Consider the following 18,141-nt stretch of genomic DNA (forward strand, 5'->3'; position numbering starts at 1 on the left):
TAATTCAAAAGGCTGTTTTGACTTCAGTCTTTAGTCTGTTAAAGAGAGAAAGCAAAATATTGTAACACTAAAAATATCTCATAATCAAAAAACACCTTTCTGACCTTTCTTCTGCTTATCATTGTCTCCTTCCTCACACTTGGTTGCCATGACTTCAAAAAGAGTCTTGAGGATGCTGCGAAGGTCACTCGCATAGTTGGTCTGCAGCTGATCAGCAACACCTGCATCACACAAAAACACAGAATGGAGATCAGGCCAAGCGAGAAAAAGAGGTGAGTAGAGAGCGAATCAAGAATGAGAGCTTTTATACCTGATATACAGACAAAGAGACGGTGGATGAGGTCGCTGCTGCTGTGGAAACGAGATCTGATCTTGTTTCTGGCTGCTGCTTTGGCGACTTGTACGGCCAGCTGGATCTCCTGCTGGTCTGGGTCTTCTGATGTCCCTGAGCTGGGAGTCAGACTGCTGACAGGACTGAAGGGAGCGGTGAGACACAGTGAAGGATCATCAATTAACATCTGTCCCCAAACGTCCATACATCATTTTCACAGTCAGTTTACATCAATAAAAGCAGATTTCCATATTTAAAGTGGACCAATTATCCTTTTCCTGATTTTCCTCTTATATATGCATACAAATTCACTATGTACGAGACATCCTGAGAGCCAAATGGTTCAGTTTGCTCTTAATGCTCTGCTTCTGTTTTCTTTTTCTATTCTTGAAAACTGCACAATGTAGATGAGAGTGGATACTCATAATATAGTCACTTCTGGTACACAGCTCTGGCTGTGACAACAGCACCCCTACAAAGCCTCAGTTCAAACCTTCTGTTTGCAAGAGGCAGCCAATCAGAACAAAAGTGGAGTTGCCTTAAAGTGAGAGGAGCTAAAAAAGCTTGATTTAGACAGTAAATTAACTAATGGTCCAAAATAAAATAAATGAGGACCATCTTAACTTTGCAAAGCTACTCTGGTGGAGTCCAGGAATAAAATCTTTGAAGCTCCACTTTAATACAAAGTGGAAATAAATGCACAATAACACCATTTACTCTGCCCAAATTAACAAATGCATCATTTTTTTAAAATTAGCCATTAAAGGTTTCTTTAGTTACTGTGAATGTGAGCAGGAAGTAAGCACAAACATGAGACAGACACACATTTGGATGAATGATTTGTTACCTGGGTGTATATGCACTGCTCGACAGACTACATGTGGTGACCGACACACTCTCACAGTCACTACCTGACACAGAGCTGAGTGGAGAGTTCTGAAAACTAAAAATAACCAAATACAGAGATTCATGCATATATATAAAGACTTAAACAAAACAAACGGATATGAATATTAAGAGAAAAGAAAGTGGAAAATTGTGATGAATTAAGGAAAACAAAACAAACTGGATATGTGTTAATGGAGCATGGAGGAGTCCATGTTCGCCACATAAAATATTGTAAAATGAAACTGAAACACACCTGGAGCTTCTCCTGTTGTCCTCTTTGGTGTACCTCTTCATATCCTTATTTTCTGGATTTTCGTTATCCATCTCCTTGTCCCTCTGTCGGCCGCCACTAGTATGTCTTTTTTCAGTCCTCAGCTGGTGATTACATGGGGAGGCTCCATTTCTGACACTAGAGCTACAATCCTGAGCCTGGTGTCCCAGCCCAGGAGCCTCTTCGAGTGGCTCTGCAGAGCGGGAGGAAGGAGGGCTCAAATGGGCCACGTCGTCCTTATTGTTGTGTTCGTGAGGACGAGGAGGGAGCCGACAAGCAGAGGACTGAATGACAGCGCTGGAGGCAGGCGTCGTACAATGTTTGTCCAATCCCAGAGCGAGCCCTAAACCGAGTCCAGTAGTCTCTGTGGTGATGGCATCCTCGTGGCCATCCTCGCAGCTGCCACAGCAGACGCAAGAGTTGAGCAGGCAGTGAGTGGCCACCAGGGGGCCACAGGGCTCAATCTCAGAGGGAGTAGGCCGAGGTAGCAGCAGCTTGTCCACAGCCAGTTCTGTCAAGCTGGGTGAGTGAGGGTTGAAGATGACTGTAGCAGACAGCTTCATGCCTCCCATACGATGGGCGATGACTTCAGCTGTTTCAGACGCTGTCCCCTCTAAACCCATGTCCCACCCATTGGTGTAAGGCAGAGGTTCTGAACCAGGGACATTAGTACAAGGGGGACACTTTGCAGTTGGGCAGTGTGTGTTCAGGTTGCGTGGCTGTGGACAAGGCTGCTCAGATGTTGTCTCAGAAAACCAGCCGTTCCTAACCGAGTCTGGCCTTGGTGCGAGCTTGCGCTGCACAGGACGAGCAGACTCTTTGGGAGGAGAGGTGACATAACAGCGAGGCTCTCTGGTGATGTGTTCTCCTGCTGCATCCAGGTCCTCCATGAAGAAGACCCTGTCTTCCTCCTCTGTACAAATGCCCGTCCTTCCTCGGCTCCCCAAGATTCTGCGTGGAGAGACCTCTGTGCTGGAAACCCCACTGGAGCCTGCAGGCTGTCCTCTGTTGGGATCGTGGGCTGGAGATTGACCCTGGCTGGGAGGCGACAGCAGAGTCGACATCTCGTCTCCCACGCGGTACACCATCATGTTGAGCTGCTCCAGTTCCTCCTCATCGTACTGCATGGAGCATGCCAGCTCAGCCTCCTCTGCCTCCTCACAGAGTAAACCCTGCTCCTGTTCCTCCTCTCCCCTCACAGTTTCCACCTCCTCCCAGCCTTTTTCCACTCCTGCCAACTCTTCCTCCTGACTGGGACAGACAAGCGCAGCCGGTGGCTCCTCTTCTCCCTCACTCCCCCTTTTGGAGATTTCATTAGCAGGACTGCAGGACGAGTGATTCTCTTGGACTGGAGCTGGTACGCCGTTTGTGGCCAGCGCCTGGCTTGTGGACAACTCCCCTTCTTGAGAAATGCACAAGTTTCTCTCTAGCGTCATCAACTCCTCCTTAGTCAGGGTCTGGAGCAGGTCTCTGAAAAAAGCAGCACAGGATAGCTGGAGCATAGTGATAAACTGTGAAAAAATACATTTGTTGCCATGTTAGATATTCATGGCTTTTACCTTATTTTCTTCAGTAAAGTGCGAAAAGGCCTGAAGAGCTCAGACATATCCTCTGATTTTCGGTCTAGGTTGAGAGGTCCCTCTGGATACACAACCAGCCCACTAAAAACATGTTTAAAATTCTGTAAGAGGGTGCAAAGGAATGGAAAACAAAGAGGGCAGTGAAAGGACAGGCAACACTTACCACACAATGGCCAGTCTGGGAATTGTAAACATCAGTGCAGGTTCATAGTCATCAATCATGTCCTGTGTGAGATAGCCCAACTTTAAGGCCCTGAAATAAAAAAAAGTAGTCAAATTAACCGCATCATCTCTGTGTGGTATTTCACAGAAGAGGATTATTTAGCAGAAAAATGTCTGTCTATAAATTCACCTCTCCACAGTCTCACAGAAGAGCACAATCACCTCCTGCTGTACATAGTATTCTTTGGGAGACTTCACAGGCACCATGGCTGACACGTAGCTGCCAGTGGAAGAAAACAGAAAGTGGAACGTAATGACTTTTTGGCACACTTGCAGAAATATCATTAAGTGGACGATAAATCTAGATTAACCCAGTGCATACCACTGATAATAAAGTCTTGTCTCTATTTTTACCTGAGCTCAAACTCAGCAAAAAGGCTGTCAAAATGTCGCAATGCGTCCTTCATGCGGTCTGTGTACAAGTTGAGGTCTCGCAGGGCCTGGTCTCTGGTGATGTTGCGTACCTCCTCCAAGCTGCGAGTAAGATCCTTAGCTAGGGGTCTCATAGCTATGCTCTCTATCTCCCTGTTCATGATAATGGAGCCTGCAGCCAAACACTGGACAGGAACAAGCAGAGATAATATAATTATGCACAGAGAATTAAATTGTTTACGATGGCACACTTGGCATTCAAAAAACTCAGTGTGTGAAAAAAAAAAAAAATTAAATATCATTTTGTTTTGAGCCAGAGAAAGGTCATTTTTTCCCAGATTGATGAAGTTGTGAATACACTACCTCGGCTCCAAACCACAGTTGCCCTGCCAAGTTGTCATGACGAATCTCCTCGGGGAACTTGACACAAAAATCTCTGTTGGCCCGGTCGAAGGGGATACATTCATCCATGATCTGACTGATGATGTTCAACACGTTGTCCTGCAGATGAACACGGGAGTGACAGAAAACTAAATTGAACTAGTGGCAGAGAAAAACACGAGCGAGTGAAAGTCTGTTCTTGAAAAGCGTTTTTTTGTTTTGTTTTGTTTAACTAATCTTGGTCAATAATCCGTGCTTAAACATCGGTCACCCTTTCAAGAAGGCCATTATAGCGCAGTGTCTGAGGACCATTGATTAGGACGTGAATGGGAACAACTTGACAAACACATGAGACCATTATGGCCCTCACAGCTACATTTTCCTTCAATAAAAACATTGAACTAAAGCCCATAATTCCAGCAGTGAAAATGCACTGTCACATACAACAAGAGCTAATCAAGAGCTTATGTGCCGCTGGCATGTACAACAGCCATAACAATGACTTACAATGAGCCTTTCACTCAACCGCAGCTGCACTGTGCACTGTAATCTTGTCGGGCACAGCACTGCGTCTTTCTCTGCTCGCCCCGAGGAGAGAGATTAAAAAGCTTTGAGAGGGAGAGCTTAACCACTGATTCCTTTATGGCTGTGTTCTGCACATGTGTCTGGGGCCGGTCCAAGTGCCACCTCAACGTCTGTGAGCGCCTCCCAGCAGGGGACACTGGTGATAACCTTCACTTATGTTTGTTTCCACGTATTCAGGAGTTGCGACTGCAGCGACACCCTGAATATGACACAAGACTAGCTTCCTTCCTCCTTTTTTTTTTTTAAGCCCATCTCACTCTCCTTATTGTCCTCATCTGGCCTCTTCTCTGCCTGTCTCTTATGTTTCTCCATCCATCTCAATCTTTGTCCATTTTGAAAGGCACACGCACGCCTGTTCCAGCAGGCCACACTGTAAGAACAGCAGTGCCAACATAATGTGAGCAGCATGCCAGCAACCCCCGCAGAGGTCCATGAATAAGAGCTGATAGCTGCAGTGGCAGGTTCAAGCACAACATTTTGGCTTGAATGTACTTGCTTTCTATTCTTAGGGCCTCTGGGCTATGGGGTATCATGCTGCTTCAGTCATTCTCAAAAAAACCTTAATGCCTTTGAGAGAAGCCACTCTAAAAAGCCTCCTCTCTAAATGTATAAGTGCTTAGGAATGGCTGTTAAATATTTTCATTGAAAAAAATCAGAGACTAATTAAAAATCAGCCTAATTGAGAATATAATGGAGAAGAAAAAAAAGGTGGCAGCACGGCAGAGGGAAGGATGGAGAGGAAAGAGAACAGTCGGGGATCAAGTGATGACCTTATTAGGTGGTTCTCCCCGTGCGCTCTGCCAGTGGGGAGGAGGCTAAGGCACAACAGGTCACATGAAAACCTCCCCTACCACCTCTAGGTCTTTCAGCATGACGCAGCATAGCAGCCATCACTCATGCCCAGCATCACCCGCTAATCTCCTCTCAGCCTTGACCTCATGAAAACCTGCAACAATGCGCTGCACGAGCACATAAATAACCCACCATGAATTCACACCTTAAGATTCTTGTTCTGTGGCTCAGATTCAACCTGATTTATATTCAGAAGATTAAAATGAGACCAATAAACCAACTCTAATCCCAAAAGGAAATCATCTCACGTTATAAAATGCCTCTTTCTAAAGAAGCCACTCCGGTAATCATTTACAGAGAGCCCACGTGACACAGGGCTCTGTGTTATCAGAGCAAAGTTAACTGTGTCAACTGATGGCTTCCAAGCAAAGTCTACTTATCTCACTTATCAGCAAGACTGTTTCATGCAGTGTTTACTAAGGCAACAGTCACATCACCGCGCCTGTGTCCGGAAAGGGATAATAGTGGCTGTCTTTATTTTTAGTTGAGAGGCCAAATCAGGTTAGAGTCAGGAAATCATGTAAATTACATTAAAACAAGCAAAGGAAATCAAAACCAAACCCAAAATCGGGGTTAATTTACCTAAATTACAGATTCGCGTATCTACATGCATTGCTTGTAATAAAAGACAGTGAAAGTTTTGCTTGTTATCTGCCAACCTGACAGGATCTGAACTGGTTGACCAGCAGGGTACATCTCTGAGGGTCCTTCCTGCCGTCAAGGCTATCCAGCTCTGTGGCCACCTGGTTCAGCTCTTCATCGGCGTAATAGAACTGGGCCAAGAGCTGAGGGTCTGTCCTCTGCACAGAAACACAAAGCAGTAATTTCAGTATTTGACAATCAAAGCAAGGCAATGTAAATGGCATAAGCTTATAAGTTTCAATTACTTTATGATGTGTATCTATCCTTTTATCACTGACTGTTATTTCTTACCATCGTTCATCTATAGAGATTAGGGGTATTATTTCTATTCACTTCTGGGTTTAACTATTTTGCCTCATCCATCACATAAAGCCTCTTCTCACTTTTTGATAAAGGTAGCCTTAGCTACAAAATTAGCATATTAGTATTATACTAGTATATTAGCATTTTCTGCAAATAATATAATATAATTGGCCATCTTTAGGCATATTTGAGTATTCTGGGTATTAAAACATAAGCACTGAATGGAATTATTAGAGACAGAAAGCATTTGAAATCATCCTGAGTGACACTGATCCCCCAGAGCAGTAGTTTCTGAATGTTACTCTGTCAGACAATTAAAAAACCATGAAGTGTTCATTTAATATTTTAGTGAATGTCTTTCATTTAGTAAACATTATTAACTTAGCGGCAAAGCAAGCAGTTCAAAAAGGTTGAGCACCCCGCCTGGTTCTGGACGGGGCACAAGGCACAAAGTCATCTGACCTAATCTTACATGTCATAAAAAGCACAGTGTTTACAGAAGAAATCACTATACATGAAAGCAAACAACAAAACCTTTACTAGAAACAATACAGACAAGGTAAAGCAAGGACTTGGAAGTCTTCAGACACTTTGGTAAGATGTTTGACTCCTGACCCAGATGTCGATATATAAAATATGTCACGTAACTGTTGTGTTTTTACTTTCACAACAGTCGCTGATATCATCTACCCATGCATTTTCTTAACAGCTGATCTTCTTCAGGGTCAACTCTGGACAGGTTGCCAGTCACAGGGCTAACAGCATGATCGCTACCGATGGCTTTTGTGATCATTCTTATGAAGATACATATACTCAAACTGACTTTAGCATTCAGTGCACACTTTATGGTTATGTCTTAGTGTTAGCCTGGATTGGATTTAGACAGACACTCATGCATCTTACCACAGGCCTTTTTCGCAGCAACCCTCTCACATTAAGCAGCAGGGAAACACAGGTGTTACTAACGACAGTGGCGAAGGTTCTGCTCGGGTTTAAATATGATTAATAACACCTGTGTTACCTAACCTTTCATAACAAAATTGGTGCTGTTTAAAATGCCCTGAAAATAAAACACAAGAAGTCATCCAATAGCGGCCATTGTGTTGCGTTTATCAGACATTTGTTACTAAAAAACAGAAAAATTGACGCTCTGCTCACTTAAAACGCTACGGTTATACAACTGAAGCTAAACAAGATTTTTGGATGGATTTGTTGGGTCGGTGAGTCACTCACACTCAGGGTTTAAAGGGGGAATTTCTAACAGCTGAGCAAAAAAACAAAACAGATTTCTAGCTGAAAGATGATGTCACGATTCAAAATGGATTTCCTAATTATATTACTTTCATTACAGGGTGTAGATCATTATTCATCATTGTATGCTCTCTCTCTTGTTAACTGTATGCATTGAGCCTTGTGTTTGGTTGATTATTACTGATTATTATTTCTCCTTAAACATGGCAACATTTAAGGGAATTAAGTGGAATAAGATTTATTGCCAAGAAGCATAGTTACAATAAAGAACCACCCTGCAAATAGAAAGGAAACCAAGTAAAAGTAATAAAAAAAATATTTTCTAATTTGCTCTTCAACTCTTTACTGAGGAACTAATAATCAAGTAAGAGAACTGTATGTTGTATTCATTCATTACCACTTGTAGACTGCACAGTGGATTTCTAGGTATAAATACATTTTGTTCTCTATCTTACCACTTTCTGCGTAGGCTGTACAAGTCAGTGGTATAATGTATTAAATCTCTGTTGTTATTAATGTTGTTTTACCACTTAACCTTTTGTTAACAGGTGGAGTGTTTATGTAAACGTACTTTGTACCCAGCTGTCAATTTAACGCTTCAAGGCAACTTTTCATTTCTCATACAGGAGCTAATCTCACACGAAAGGAGCAAAATAAAAAGAGCACAACAGAGGGAGAAGTCACGCCAAAGCAATTAAGCACTAACAGGACACAGAGGACGTATAACAAACCAACATACTGCTGATCTTTAGGGACAAAAATAAAATCAGGTAAGTAGGGCGCTGTAAAGGCCAGCGTAACGCAGGTTGCTTTCCCATTTGCTGGGATTGATTTGTGAGAAATACAATAGAAATTCATATTCGTACATACGCACATTTCACAAACACATACAGTATGAGGAAATAAATGACTAACCCTGCTAAAATCTAAACAAAAGGAGCTAACAAAGGTTTATAAGCAATGCTGTGCAAAAGTCTTGAGCCACACCTTATTTCTTTAAGTTTTGTTAGGAAAATAAGAAATCTGAGCAGTGTTTAGAGGCGCAAACATATGAAGGGCATTCAGAGTTGTTCTTTCAAGTTTGGCCACATTTTCTGTCCTCTATCAAGATGATCCAACACTGCTTCAATAATGCTGAACTTGGGGCTCCTGTGTGTGTATTTTTTTTCTTATCCAGGAACAATTTTACTCCATTTGGGGTCATTGTCATATTGAATAATGAATCTGTTGCTTTCCAGATCGTACTGTATGGTGGATCCAATCTGACAATAACTTTTCTGCACTCATAATTTTAATTCTGACAAGATCCCCAACATGACTGGCTGAAAGACAGACCCAAACCATGACAGAGCCTCCACCGTGTTAGAGATGGCTACAGACACTCACTGTTGTACCCATCTCCTGATCTCCTCCATACATTTGACCCAGAAATTAACATTTTGGGTTCATCACTCCATAAGACATGTAACCACTGATTTTCACTCCGGTTATTGGGCCATGTATCCAGTCTTTGCTTAAAGACTTGACTTTCAGATACTGTTCAACAACCTTTCATAGTTTTCAGCCCTGTCACTTCTTTGTGCCATGATATGTCATGTTTTCAGATAATATATCTTTGGGAATTACATTGTTGGTGCAAAAACTATTTCACGCCCATCAAACTGTGTTAAAACTGTGAAAATAAAAACGTTTTGAAATACCCTCAGAAAGCGTGGAAAACTAACTAAACTGCTTAAGGCAACTTTAAGAAATTACAAGAAATTTTGGCTCCTTGGAAGCAAAATACAAGGAAATGAGGAGTGGCGCAAGACTTTTCCACAGTACTGTGGTATAAAAGCTCCCTGGAAGAGCAGGTGTAATTAGAGAGCCTAGCGCTGGTGGATATCTCCTGCCATGTGCTCTTCACTGTGGCGAAAACGCACAACACAGCAAATCACTTCAAGGCTTAGCGCGAAGCACACACACACAGCCACAACACACCAGGCAGAAAAAGATACGTTAAAAAAATGGAAACACAACAACGGTTCATCTATAATTGCAATTCAAACTTAACTGGACAATCTAGATACCAAATTTCCATTTCAAGTGTGCACAAACGCATACACACACATCCTGCGAAGGGCTTCTGTTAACCAAAAGGTTAATGGTTCTGAAAACGGCGACCACATACCGATGTGCATCATCACAAACCACGCAGCCTCAGTGATGGCACAGGAGCTCAAAAGGCCAGCATGACTGTGCAGACTGGAAGCAGAGAGAGCTGCACCAGTAAACATTTGCCTGCTGTGCACTGACGGGAAGTGTTTTTTTATGACGTGAAAAACCAGAGAATACTGGTATTTATCGGAACCTCTCACAGGATCTTTTCCCTTAAGTTTGCAGTGTTTCCTGTTGCACGATGCTCTCCCCATGGAGGCGTGCTTCTCTCTCTCTCTGAATATGATACATGGTGCTGTTCCCTCACTCTCTTGCTCATTAATAATGAAACAAACAGCAAGAAGAAAACAGAGATATCTCCTACAGCTGGGTCGCATTATTACTGCGAGGTGGAAAAACTACTGTGAACATGCTGCTCTAGAAAGGTTATTAGCAGTAACCAAACACGTCCTGGCAATCCTAATTAACACGTAGCGCACAATAAAAGAACATTTTGTACATTTTTTTTGTCAAGGTCAAACTTTTATTAGATGACAATGCAATCACAAGGAAGATAATGTGTCTTTCCCAGGTAAAGACCCATGTTAAGATGACTGGAGAACAGCGGCACTAAAGTGAAGCAGATCAGCATTTCAATTCGAGCTTAGGGCTCTTTCAGTAGGGCAGATGTTTGTCATTGCCAATACGACACCCACTTTGTATCCAAACACAGCTTTTCAACTTGCTACGAGTAAAATCAATAATATCCCAGCACATTTTGTTCATGTGTGTGAATTTTTATGCAATGTTTCATATGCCGTGTTATGTTTACTGAATAAGATGGAAGCAGGGAGCAGAGAAGGCCTTAACAAGGTTGCTTTACACCCTACTTACATAGACTATAAATGAATACATGATAAATCCAGGGTAATACTAAAAATATTTTCATGAATGAAAATGTTTTCAGTGACTTCAATCTGTTTATGAGGATAAAAACACCCAAATTGTGAGAAAAATGGTAGATTTATACAGGAAAAGTCAGATCACTGAGACTAAAGGCAGACTTCTGGGGGAAAAGGCCATTAAATGTTAGTAAAAGTCATAATTCTAAGATTATCAAGATTTTTTTAGTGGTCCAAAGTTGAGTGAGCATTTTTTACAAGCACTCTTTAAATCTTTAAATGACCATTTGTTCAACCATTTTTTTAAGTGACAAAACAGTTTAGGAAAGAAGAGAAGATGAGCTTTACAGAGATAAGCTGTGTATCACGGTAGCACAAAGTAATCACTGCTATCTTAACACTGACAGAAAATCCCCAGCTCCGCCTAGTTTTTACCATGTGAGCTTCACATTACCTTACTCCTTGACTATGTTGGGAGGGAGAGAAAATTCATATGGTTCCTGAAAGATGAGATAAGTCCATCAGGTCTGCATGAAACTTGGGTGATAAAGGGTTAAAGGGAATATCATCTGATACTGATGTTTAGCTAATAAATAAATGCTTCTGTCATTTCATGAGTGTATTTGGCATCACTGTAATGGAAAAAAAAAAAATATATATATATATATATCTCTATCTATCAGAAGGCAACATTGCAGACATAGAGGACAGTTACAAGTACCTGGGGATCCCGCAGGCGAATGGGAACCATGAAGAGGCCGCTAGAAAAGCTGCAACCACCAAGTACCTGCTGAGGAGTCAGCTGAATGGTAAGAACAAGATCCGGGCCATCAACACATACGCCCTGCCCGTGATCAGGTACCCTGCTGGGGTAATAGGCTGGCCAAAGGAGGAGATAGAAGCCACTGACATAAAGACAAGAAAGCTCCTTACCATGCATGGAGGGTTTCACCCCAAGTCCAGCACCCTGAGGCTGTACGCTAAGCGGAAGGAAGGGGGCCGGGGACTGGTGAGTGTCAGCACCACAGTCCAGGATGAGACAACGAACATCCAAGAATACATTGGGAAGATGGCCCCAACTGACCGAGTGCTCAGTGAATACCTCAGGCAGCAGAAACCCAAGAAAGAGGAGGGAGACGAGGAACCATCATGGAAGGACAGGCCCCTGCACGGTATGTACCACCGGCAGATAGAGGAGGTGGCTGATATCCAGAAATCCTACCAGTGGCTGGACAAAGCTGGACTGAAAGACAGCACAGAGACACTAATCATGGCAGCACAAGAACAAGCTCTGAGCACAAGATCCATAGAGGCTGGGGTCTATCACACCAGGCAAGACCCCAGGTGCAGGCTGTGTAAAGATGCCCCAGAGACAATCCAGCACATAACAGCAGGGTGCAAGATGCTAGCAGGCAAGGCATACATGGAACGCCATAACCAAGTGGCCGGCATAGTGTACAGGAACATCTGTGCCGAGTATAACCTGGAAGTCCCGAGGTCAAAATGGGAGATGCCCCCAAGGGTGGTGGAGAATGACCGAGCTAAGATCCTGTGGGACTTCCAGATACAGACGGACAAAATGGTGGTGGCTAACCAACCGGACATAGTGGTGGTAGACAAACAGAAGAAGATGGCCGTAGTGATCGATGTAGCGGTTCCGAATGACAGCAATATCAGGAAGAAGGAACACGAGAAGCTGGAGAAATACCAAGGGCTCAGAGAAGAGCTCGAGAGGATGTGGAGGGTGAAGGTAACGGTGGTCCCCGTGGTAATCGGAGCACTAGGTGCGGTGACTCCCAAGCTAGGCGAGTGGCTCCAGCAGATCCCGGGAATAACATCGGAGATCTCTGTCCAGAAGAGCGCAGTCCTGGGAACAGCTAAGATACTGCGCAGGACCCTCAAGCTCCCAGGCCTCTGGTAGAGGACCCGAGCTTGAAGGATAAACCGCCCGCAGGGCGTGCTGGGTGTTTTTATATATACATATATATATATATATATATACATATATATATATATAACTAAGTGTCTCTGAATGTGTAGGCTAATGGTAAATGAACACAAACGAAATATTATTCATACAGGAATACAGCCAAATGATCGCAAGATGAGGTATTTATCCTCTTTGTCTAAATTCGACCTCTGAACAGAGAGAAAAGCTGTGACATCAGCAGTGGCCAGACAGGCCAGTTCGACTGGACAACTGAACAACAATGAGCGAGCCTATGATACAAATGTCAATGACCAAACAGGAAACAGGAGTGGGGGACAGTGAAAGACCTTTTTCTAGTCCGGACACAACACTTCTCACAGTCTGCCGGCATTCAGTTGGAGACTTTCTGAAGGATATAGGCCAACGCTGAAGAAGGAAGAAAAGAAGTGTTTGAGACAGACACCATGCTATAGCCTCCTCCTGCTGCATTCCTCACACAAGAGGAAACATTCCTGCAGCATTGCATCATGGGGGATAAGTCAAAGGCAAGCAGTGTTCACGGCATGCTGATTTAGGTAAAGGCAGGAATGCGTGAGCTGTTTGGTCTACAGAACCACACAGCATTGAATAATAATTTAATAAGAGTTAGTACAAAGGTATGAAAGGACTGAATTTCATGCAGTGTAGACGTCTGCATCAGCCCCCTTTTCTGACACTAGTGTGAAAACCTTTAAGACAGCTGCACCAGCTCAAGTGAATTTAAATTTAGTTGAGTTATAATGTGCTACATGTGAACAGACACAACATTATCGGACTAATGCAGCCATTACAAAGACATACAGACTACAGCAGCCCATTTTCAAAACCTGAAAATCTTCTGCACCAAAACCTTTAATCTCATCTCATCTATTTTAGCCTTTTGACGTGAATCTCTTTCCCCAGATTCAAATTCAGGCAGGGGCCTTTCTGTGTTGAGTAAACATGTTTTCTCTTGGGGTAACTCACTTCATCCCACAACCCAATGACATACATGGCTTCATTAATTGGTGATTCTACATTAGTTGTAGGTGTGATTTATCCCCCGCCTCCTGCCCCATGACAACTGGGATAGGTTCCAGGACCCCTGCGACCCTCAATTGGATAAGTGGAAGAAAATAAATGGGTGGCTGTGTTGACACTGCAATTAAAACTATAAGTGATCTCCTGGGTTTTCAAGACTTGTACTCATTGTTCCAACTAACAATGCAACATCTGGTATGAAATGCTCACAGCTGAAACAAGTCTGTCTGAAGGCGTGCCAAACTAGGCGTGCCTAGACAGGCATTATGCAAATGTGGCACATGGTTATGTAGATAAGTCATGGAATAAAAGCTTGGACTCCAAACAAGGAGTTTCAGGCAGTAGGAGTGGACTTAGGACCTTACAAACATTTTAACTGCACATGCTGTATATTCTGACACCCTCCAGGAGAGGCAAAACCCAAATTATTTTTTACATTAGCGCCCACTAGATGAAAAAAGACTCATAACTACATTTAAAAATAATAATGTATCTGCAAGGTCCCTTTTACACTCAGTAGTTAAGTGGTATCGACTGGAGAGCAGAACACATGTTCGTTAGAAACTGATGACATACTCACTGAAATAGCTTTACTGGCCTTTAAAAGTAAACCGATGACTTATTCACTAAAAAAGCTTTCCAGACCTTTGAAAGTAATAAAACACAGATCAGTCCTCTGTCACAGATTCAGATCCACAGTCTCCACTGGTAATATACTTTGTTACATGCGTCATGAGTCAATGATGATGTTACAGGCTCTTCTAAAAAAGCAAACAAAAATTAAAAAAGGCAAGCTATCCATTGGAAACAAGCGCCTGCGTTCATCTGCCTACATAAAAAAAACTTTGAAAGTTTAGAGAAAATTGTTAAAAGTTTTAGAATAACTGTGAAAATCTCTCTTAAAATTTCCTTAAAATAGCAGAGTCATATCGTGGTATAAAAGTTGTAAACATCTGGGGGTTTGACTCCCGAACTCGTGAGTTGTGTTATCATCATTCAACACCAATGACAGCTCTACCTTGCGTGAGGAAATGATTCAGCAGATTTGGCTCTTGTCCCCTGTGGCGTGCCACTGTTATAGTCCTGCTGTCACTTGTCCTGGGTGCCCTCTGTCTGGGATGACTCTAAATCTCCATCCACTGCGGTCAGAAACTCATCATTTTAGGTGACCAAGATCCCAAGATTTCATCCAGAGTGACAATTAGAGTAAAAACCCCTCAAACATCATTTCACAATGACTCAGTTGAATTTCTGCTGGGTTTTTTTGTTCAACGTTAACATCAATAACATGCGGTGTCGGCGTGACTCTCATTGAAACGTGCTACTGAAAGTTCCCTGCCGCTGTGTGATCAGCATTTTGATCATCTCAGCCAGCTCTTTTCTTGAGCTGCTGATTTCATTCCTATTCAGACTGTGCAGATGATGACGGTTGTCAGGCTAATGCTTCATGAGCATCCATAGCATCGGTGCATGCACATTGAGCCCACTTGAGGGACTTATGAGAAACCTTGCTGTGCCCTCCATACTCTATTCCAGGCTCAATTTGCTGCCTTCTGGCTTCCTTCCAACGATCAGAGGCAAATATTGTAGGGGGAAACCAGTTCACTCTGCTTCTTTCAGTCAGCTGGCAGACTGGCAAAAAAAAGAAAAAACAGAAAGCAGCTGAGAACAGTTCATCACCTTATTTATTATTCAGGACTCAGCATAAAAGCCATGGCAAGAGCAAGCCAATCTTTTTGGTAGAAAACAAGGAAACTTCTGCAACCATTATTTATATGAGGTTTGGCAGAATAAAAAGTATAATCTTTCTAAGAATGCCGTGTTATGCTGATTTACTTCCAGTTATGTTGAGTCATTCCCTTCGTATTCAGCTCGCGTCAGGAGTTTCCTTCCTACCTCAGAGTTATTGATAGTCGGCTTTCATCCATAAATACCACATTTTAAGATATTTAATACATAAATCTTTAACTGTGTTCATGTCTGAGGAGTATTTCTGCACAAACCAGCTGAAAGTTGATCTGGGTCCACAGCACGCTACCAACTTAACTGAGTGCACTGACTCAGTATTATCAAAGTGCTCAACCCATCTGGGCTGATGACATAATCTATGAGCCCGTCTGCTCTGTGAGGGATGGAAATAATCCGGTGTTGTATTACAGCAATGACCCAAGCATGTGCCCAGCACATGGTCCGAGCAGGCAGAGTGAACACACAAGTGCACTGAGGATTTAGGTGGCCCTGGGGCTTGTTCAGTATCCCACCCCCCCATGGTCATGTGGTGACACATGGGGACACCCCTCGTCCCAAAAACCTCAGCGTTCTTATGCAAGAAATAATCTGGTTATACAATCCGGTAATGTTTTCTGGATCAAGGCTAGAGAAGGGAACGCTTTTTTAGATTTGATAAAATCACAACTTTTTTTTTTCCATGTATCGCTCGGTGTCCCAATCAGATGAAAGCATTCGTGGAGATGCTCAGACCCTTTTCTTATGCTGCGATGACCAGACTTTAAGAATTTTCCTGATTTTAATGAATCAACACGCAAGTCCGGTAACGCACGTCCTCCCCGTAGTTTTGTCACACACTTCTAAGTCAATCGAGCTAACTCTGTCCACATACTGACTGTTGTGATCACTGAATGAGAATGAGTATTGTCCAGGATGTCACACAATGACAGCCCGGGATAACTACAGTACTTGTGTGGGCAAACACACACCTCTGTTTGGCGTCGGTGGAGATTAAAGCTGCGGTTATGCCTGATGCATCAGTTATTGCGCACAGCAATTATGACATCAACGCAGCGTTGTAACCTTTTATACTTGAGCTTCACTTACTGCTGTCTACCTCTAAATGACAGACGTCACTGCTGAGAAAAGTATATGCTACACGGCTGTAATAGCAACAGAAGAGGTGATATAAAGGAACTATGTCATTCAAGCACAGCGACAATTATCGGTTTATCTACACTTTTCTGTAGACAGTCGCACATTTTCCTTTTGGTTGAGCAATCCCAGCACAGCTTCTGTGACAACTGGGAATCCAACTGATAGTCTGTAAATATGCTTTTAAAGGAAGACCAGTACATAGACTCATGCCTCCACGTCAACCAGTTTGCATGCATGCCACGTGATGCAGGTTACAATATTAAACACACAACCACCTGACATTGGGTCATCAGCAATAATGACTACTTTTTATGCCACCATGAGCAAAGGTAACAACTGCAAGCGTAAACTAAGCTTACATTTATGCCAGTCATCATGCTTGTGCACATGGCATTATACCTAAAAGCCCACTCCTGATACCTCAACGTCACTGCAAAACAGCTAGATGCATACCCAGCATTAAAATTTAGATTAACATGATACAAAGGTAAGTGGAAAACTGCTAAACTTTTACTGAACACAGACTGTTTTGTTAGTCATGAACTGCATTAACTTAAAGCCTCCCTTTAGCACCAGAAGTAAATTAGGCCTAGTGTTGATAAAGAACAGCATTACTTCTGACTGCAACCAAGTTACTGGCCATTCTCCCTCATTTCTCTCCCATCCTCTGCAGGTGGTAGGCAAAGCCCAAGGTGTGGGGGAGGGTACTTCATTCGCAGGTGCTTTGCTCATAGCCGTCAAAAATCCTACATTTTTAAAATGAAAAGAAATAAACGGAAAAGTCATGTTAAAAAGTTATTTTTAAAATGATCTTACGGCATTTTTGTAGCAATGAAAATAAATAAAACACTGGAACCCGATGCTTCCATAGGTTAGGGTTAAGGTTAGTTAGAAACCCCTCTGTCTGTGCAAAGGAAGTGTCGGGACAACCTGTGTATTATCAGAAAAATACTGCACTGCGGGATTTAGTACTAGATGCTTCAATATGGATGGCAACAAATAAACACAAGTAACTGGTTTGTCAGTGGTTCACCCTGCAGCAAGATAATGACCCAAAACATTAGAGGAAGAGGACAAGGCAGGCTTCAGATGATGGAAAACCAGCAGTCTCCAGACTGAATCCCCATTTAGGTGAACTCGATAAAAGGGCGAAGCAAAGCAAACTAAAAAAACAATAGGTTTGGTGCTGAAACATCCAATGTGTTATTTCTTGTGGTCTGAGTTTAAAATTTAGGATAACATAAGATATATTTTATTTATCCCATCATTGTTACATTCATGCATTACAGCTGCCAAACTACTAATCTGTATCTTTCCAATTCTTCAAAAACAGTTTTACCTATTACAGAGCATTACTGTGTCTAGAAGAAATTATAGATTTTCATATTGTTTCCCTTATTGTCACTATTATATTTATGTGCTCTCTCTTTTCATTTTAACTTAACCATACCAGTTTGCGCAATCTTTAAAAAAAATAGCTCTTGCTATTGAGGCCTTGAGTACATAAAAGCTACAGAAAAAACGACACAAACTGATAATCTGATAATTAC

At 42.5% G+C, this 18,141-nt stretch overlaps 1 protein-coding gene across 3 annotated transcripts in view; it reads right to left on the bottom strand.

Moving 5' to 3' along the window:
* zfyve28 (zinc finger, FYVE domain containing 28) overlaps window positions 1-18,141 on the bottom strand; it is a 28,289-nt gene that overhangs the window by 4,089 nt on the left and 6,059 nt on the right. Inside the window, exons 2-12 of one of the 3 annotated variants that reach the window (XM_085257360.1) lie at window positions 14,724-15,337; window positions 6,142-6,282; window positions 4,028-4,165; window positions 3,647-3,849; window positions 3,423-3,512; window positions 3,234-3,323; window positions 3,050-3,151; window positions 1,473-2,960; window positions 1,179-1,274; window positions 311-474; window positions 105-221 (exon numbers count right to left, since the gene is read on the bottom strand). In XM_085257360.1, coding sequence (XP_085113486.1) covers window positions 105-221; window positions 311-474; window positions 1,179-1,274; window positions 1,473-2,960; window positions 3,050-3,151; window positions 3,234-3,323; window positions 3,423-3,512; window positions 3,647-3,849; window positions 4,028-4,135 — 2,458 coding nt within the window. In that variant the 5' untranslated portion in view covers window positions 4,136-4,165; window positions 6,142-6,282; window positions 14,724-15,337. The remainder of the gene's footprint in view (window positions 1-104; window positions 222-310; window positions 475-1,178; window positions 1,275-1,472; window positions 2,961-3,049; window positions 3,152-3,233; window positions 3,324-3,422; window positions 3,513-3,646; window positions 3,850-4,027; window positions 4,166-6,141; window positions 6,283-14,723; window positions 15,338-18,141) is intronic. The other 2 variants (XM_085257358.1, XM_085257359.1) reach the window with 2 other exon arrangements.

Source organism: Mchenga conophoros, linkage group LG19 (assembly GCF_057382185.1).
Source record: "Mchenga conophoros isolate Kocher_MC1m ecotype Shallow Benthic linkage group LG19, M_conophoros_male_GT1.1, whole genome shotgun sequence".
Classification (NCBI taxonomy): Eukaryota; Metazoa; Chordata; class Actinopteri; order Cichliformes; family Cichlidae; genus Mchenga; species Mchenga conophoros.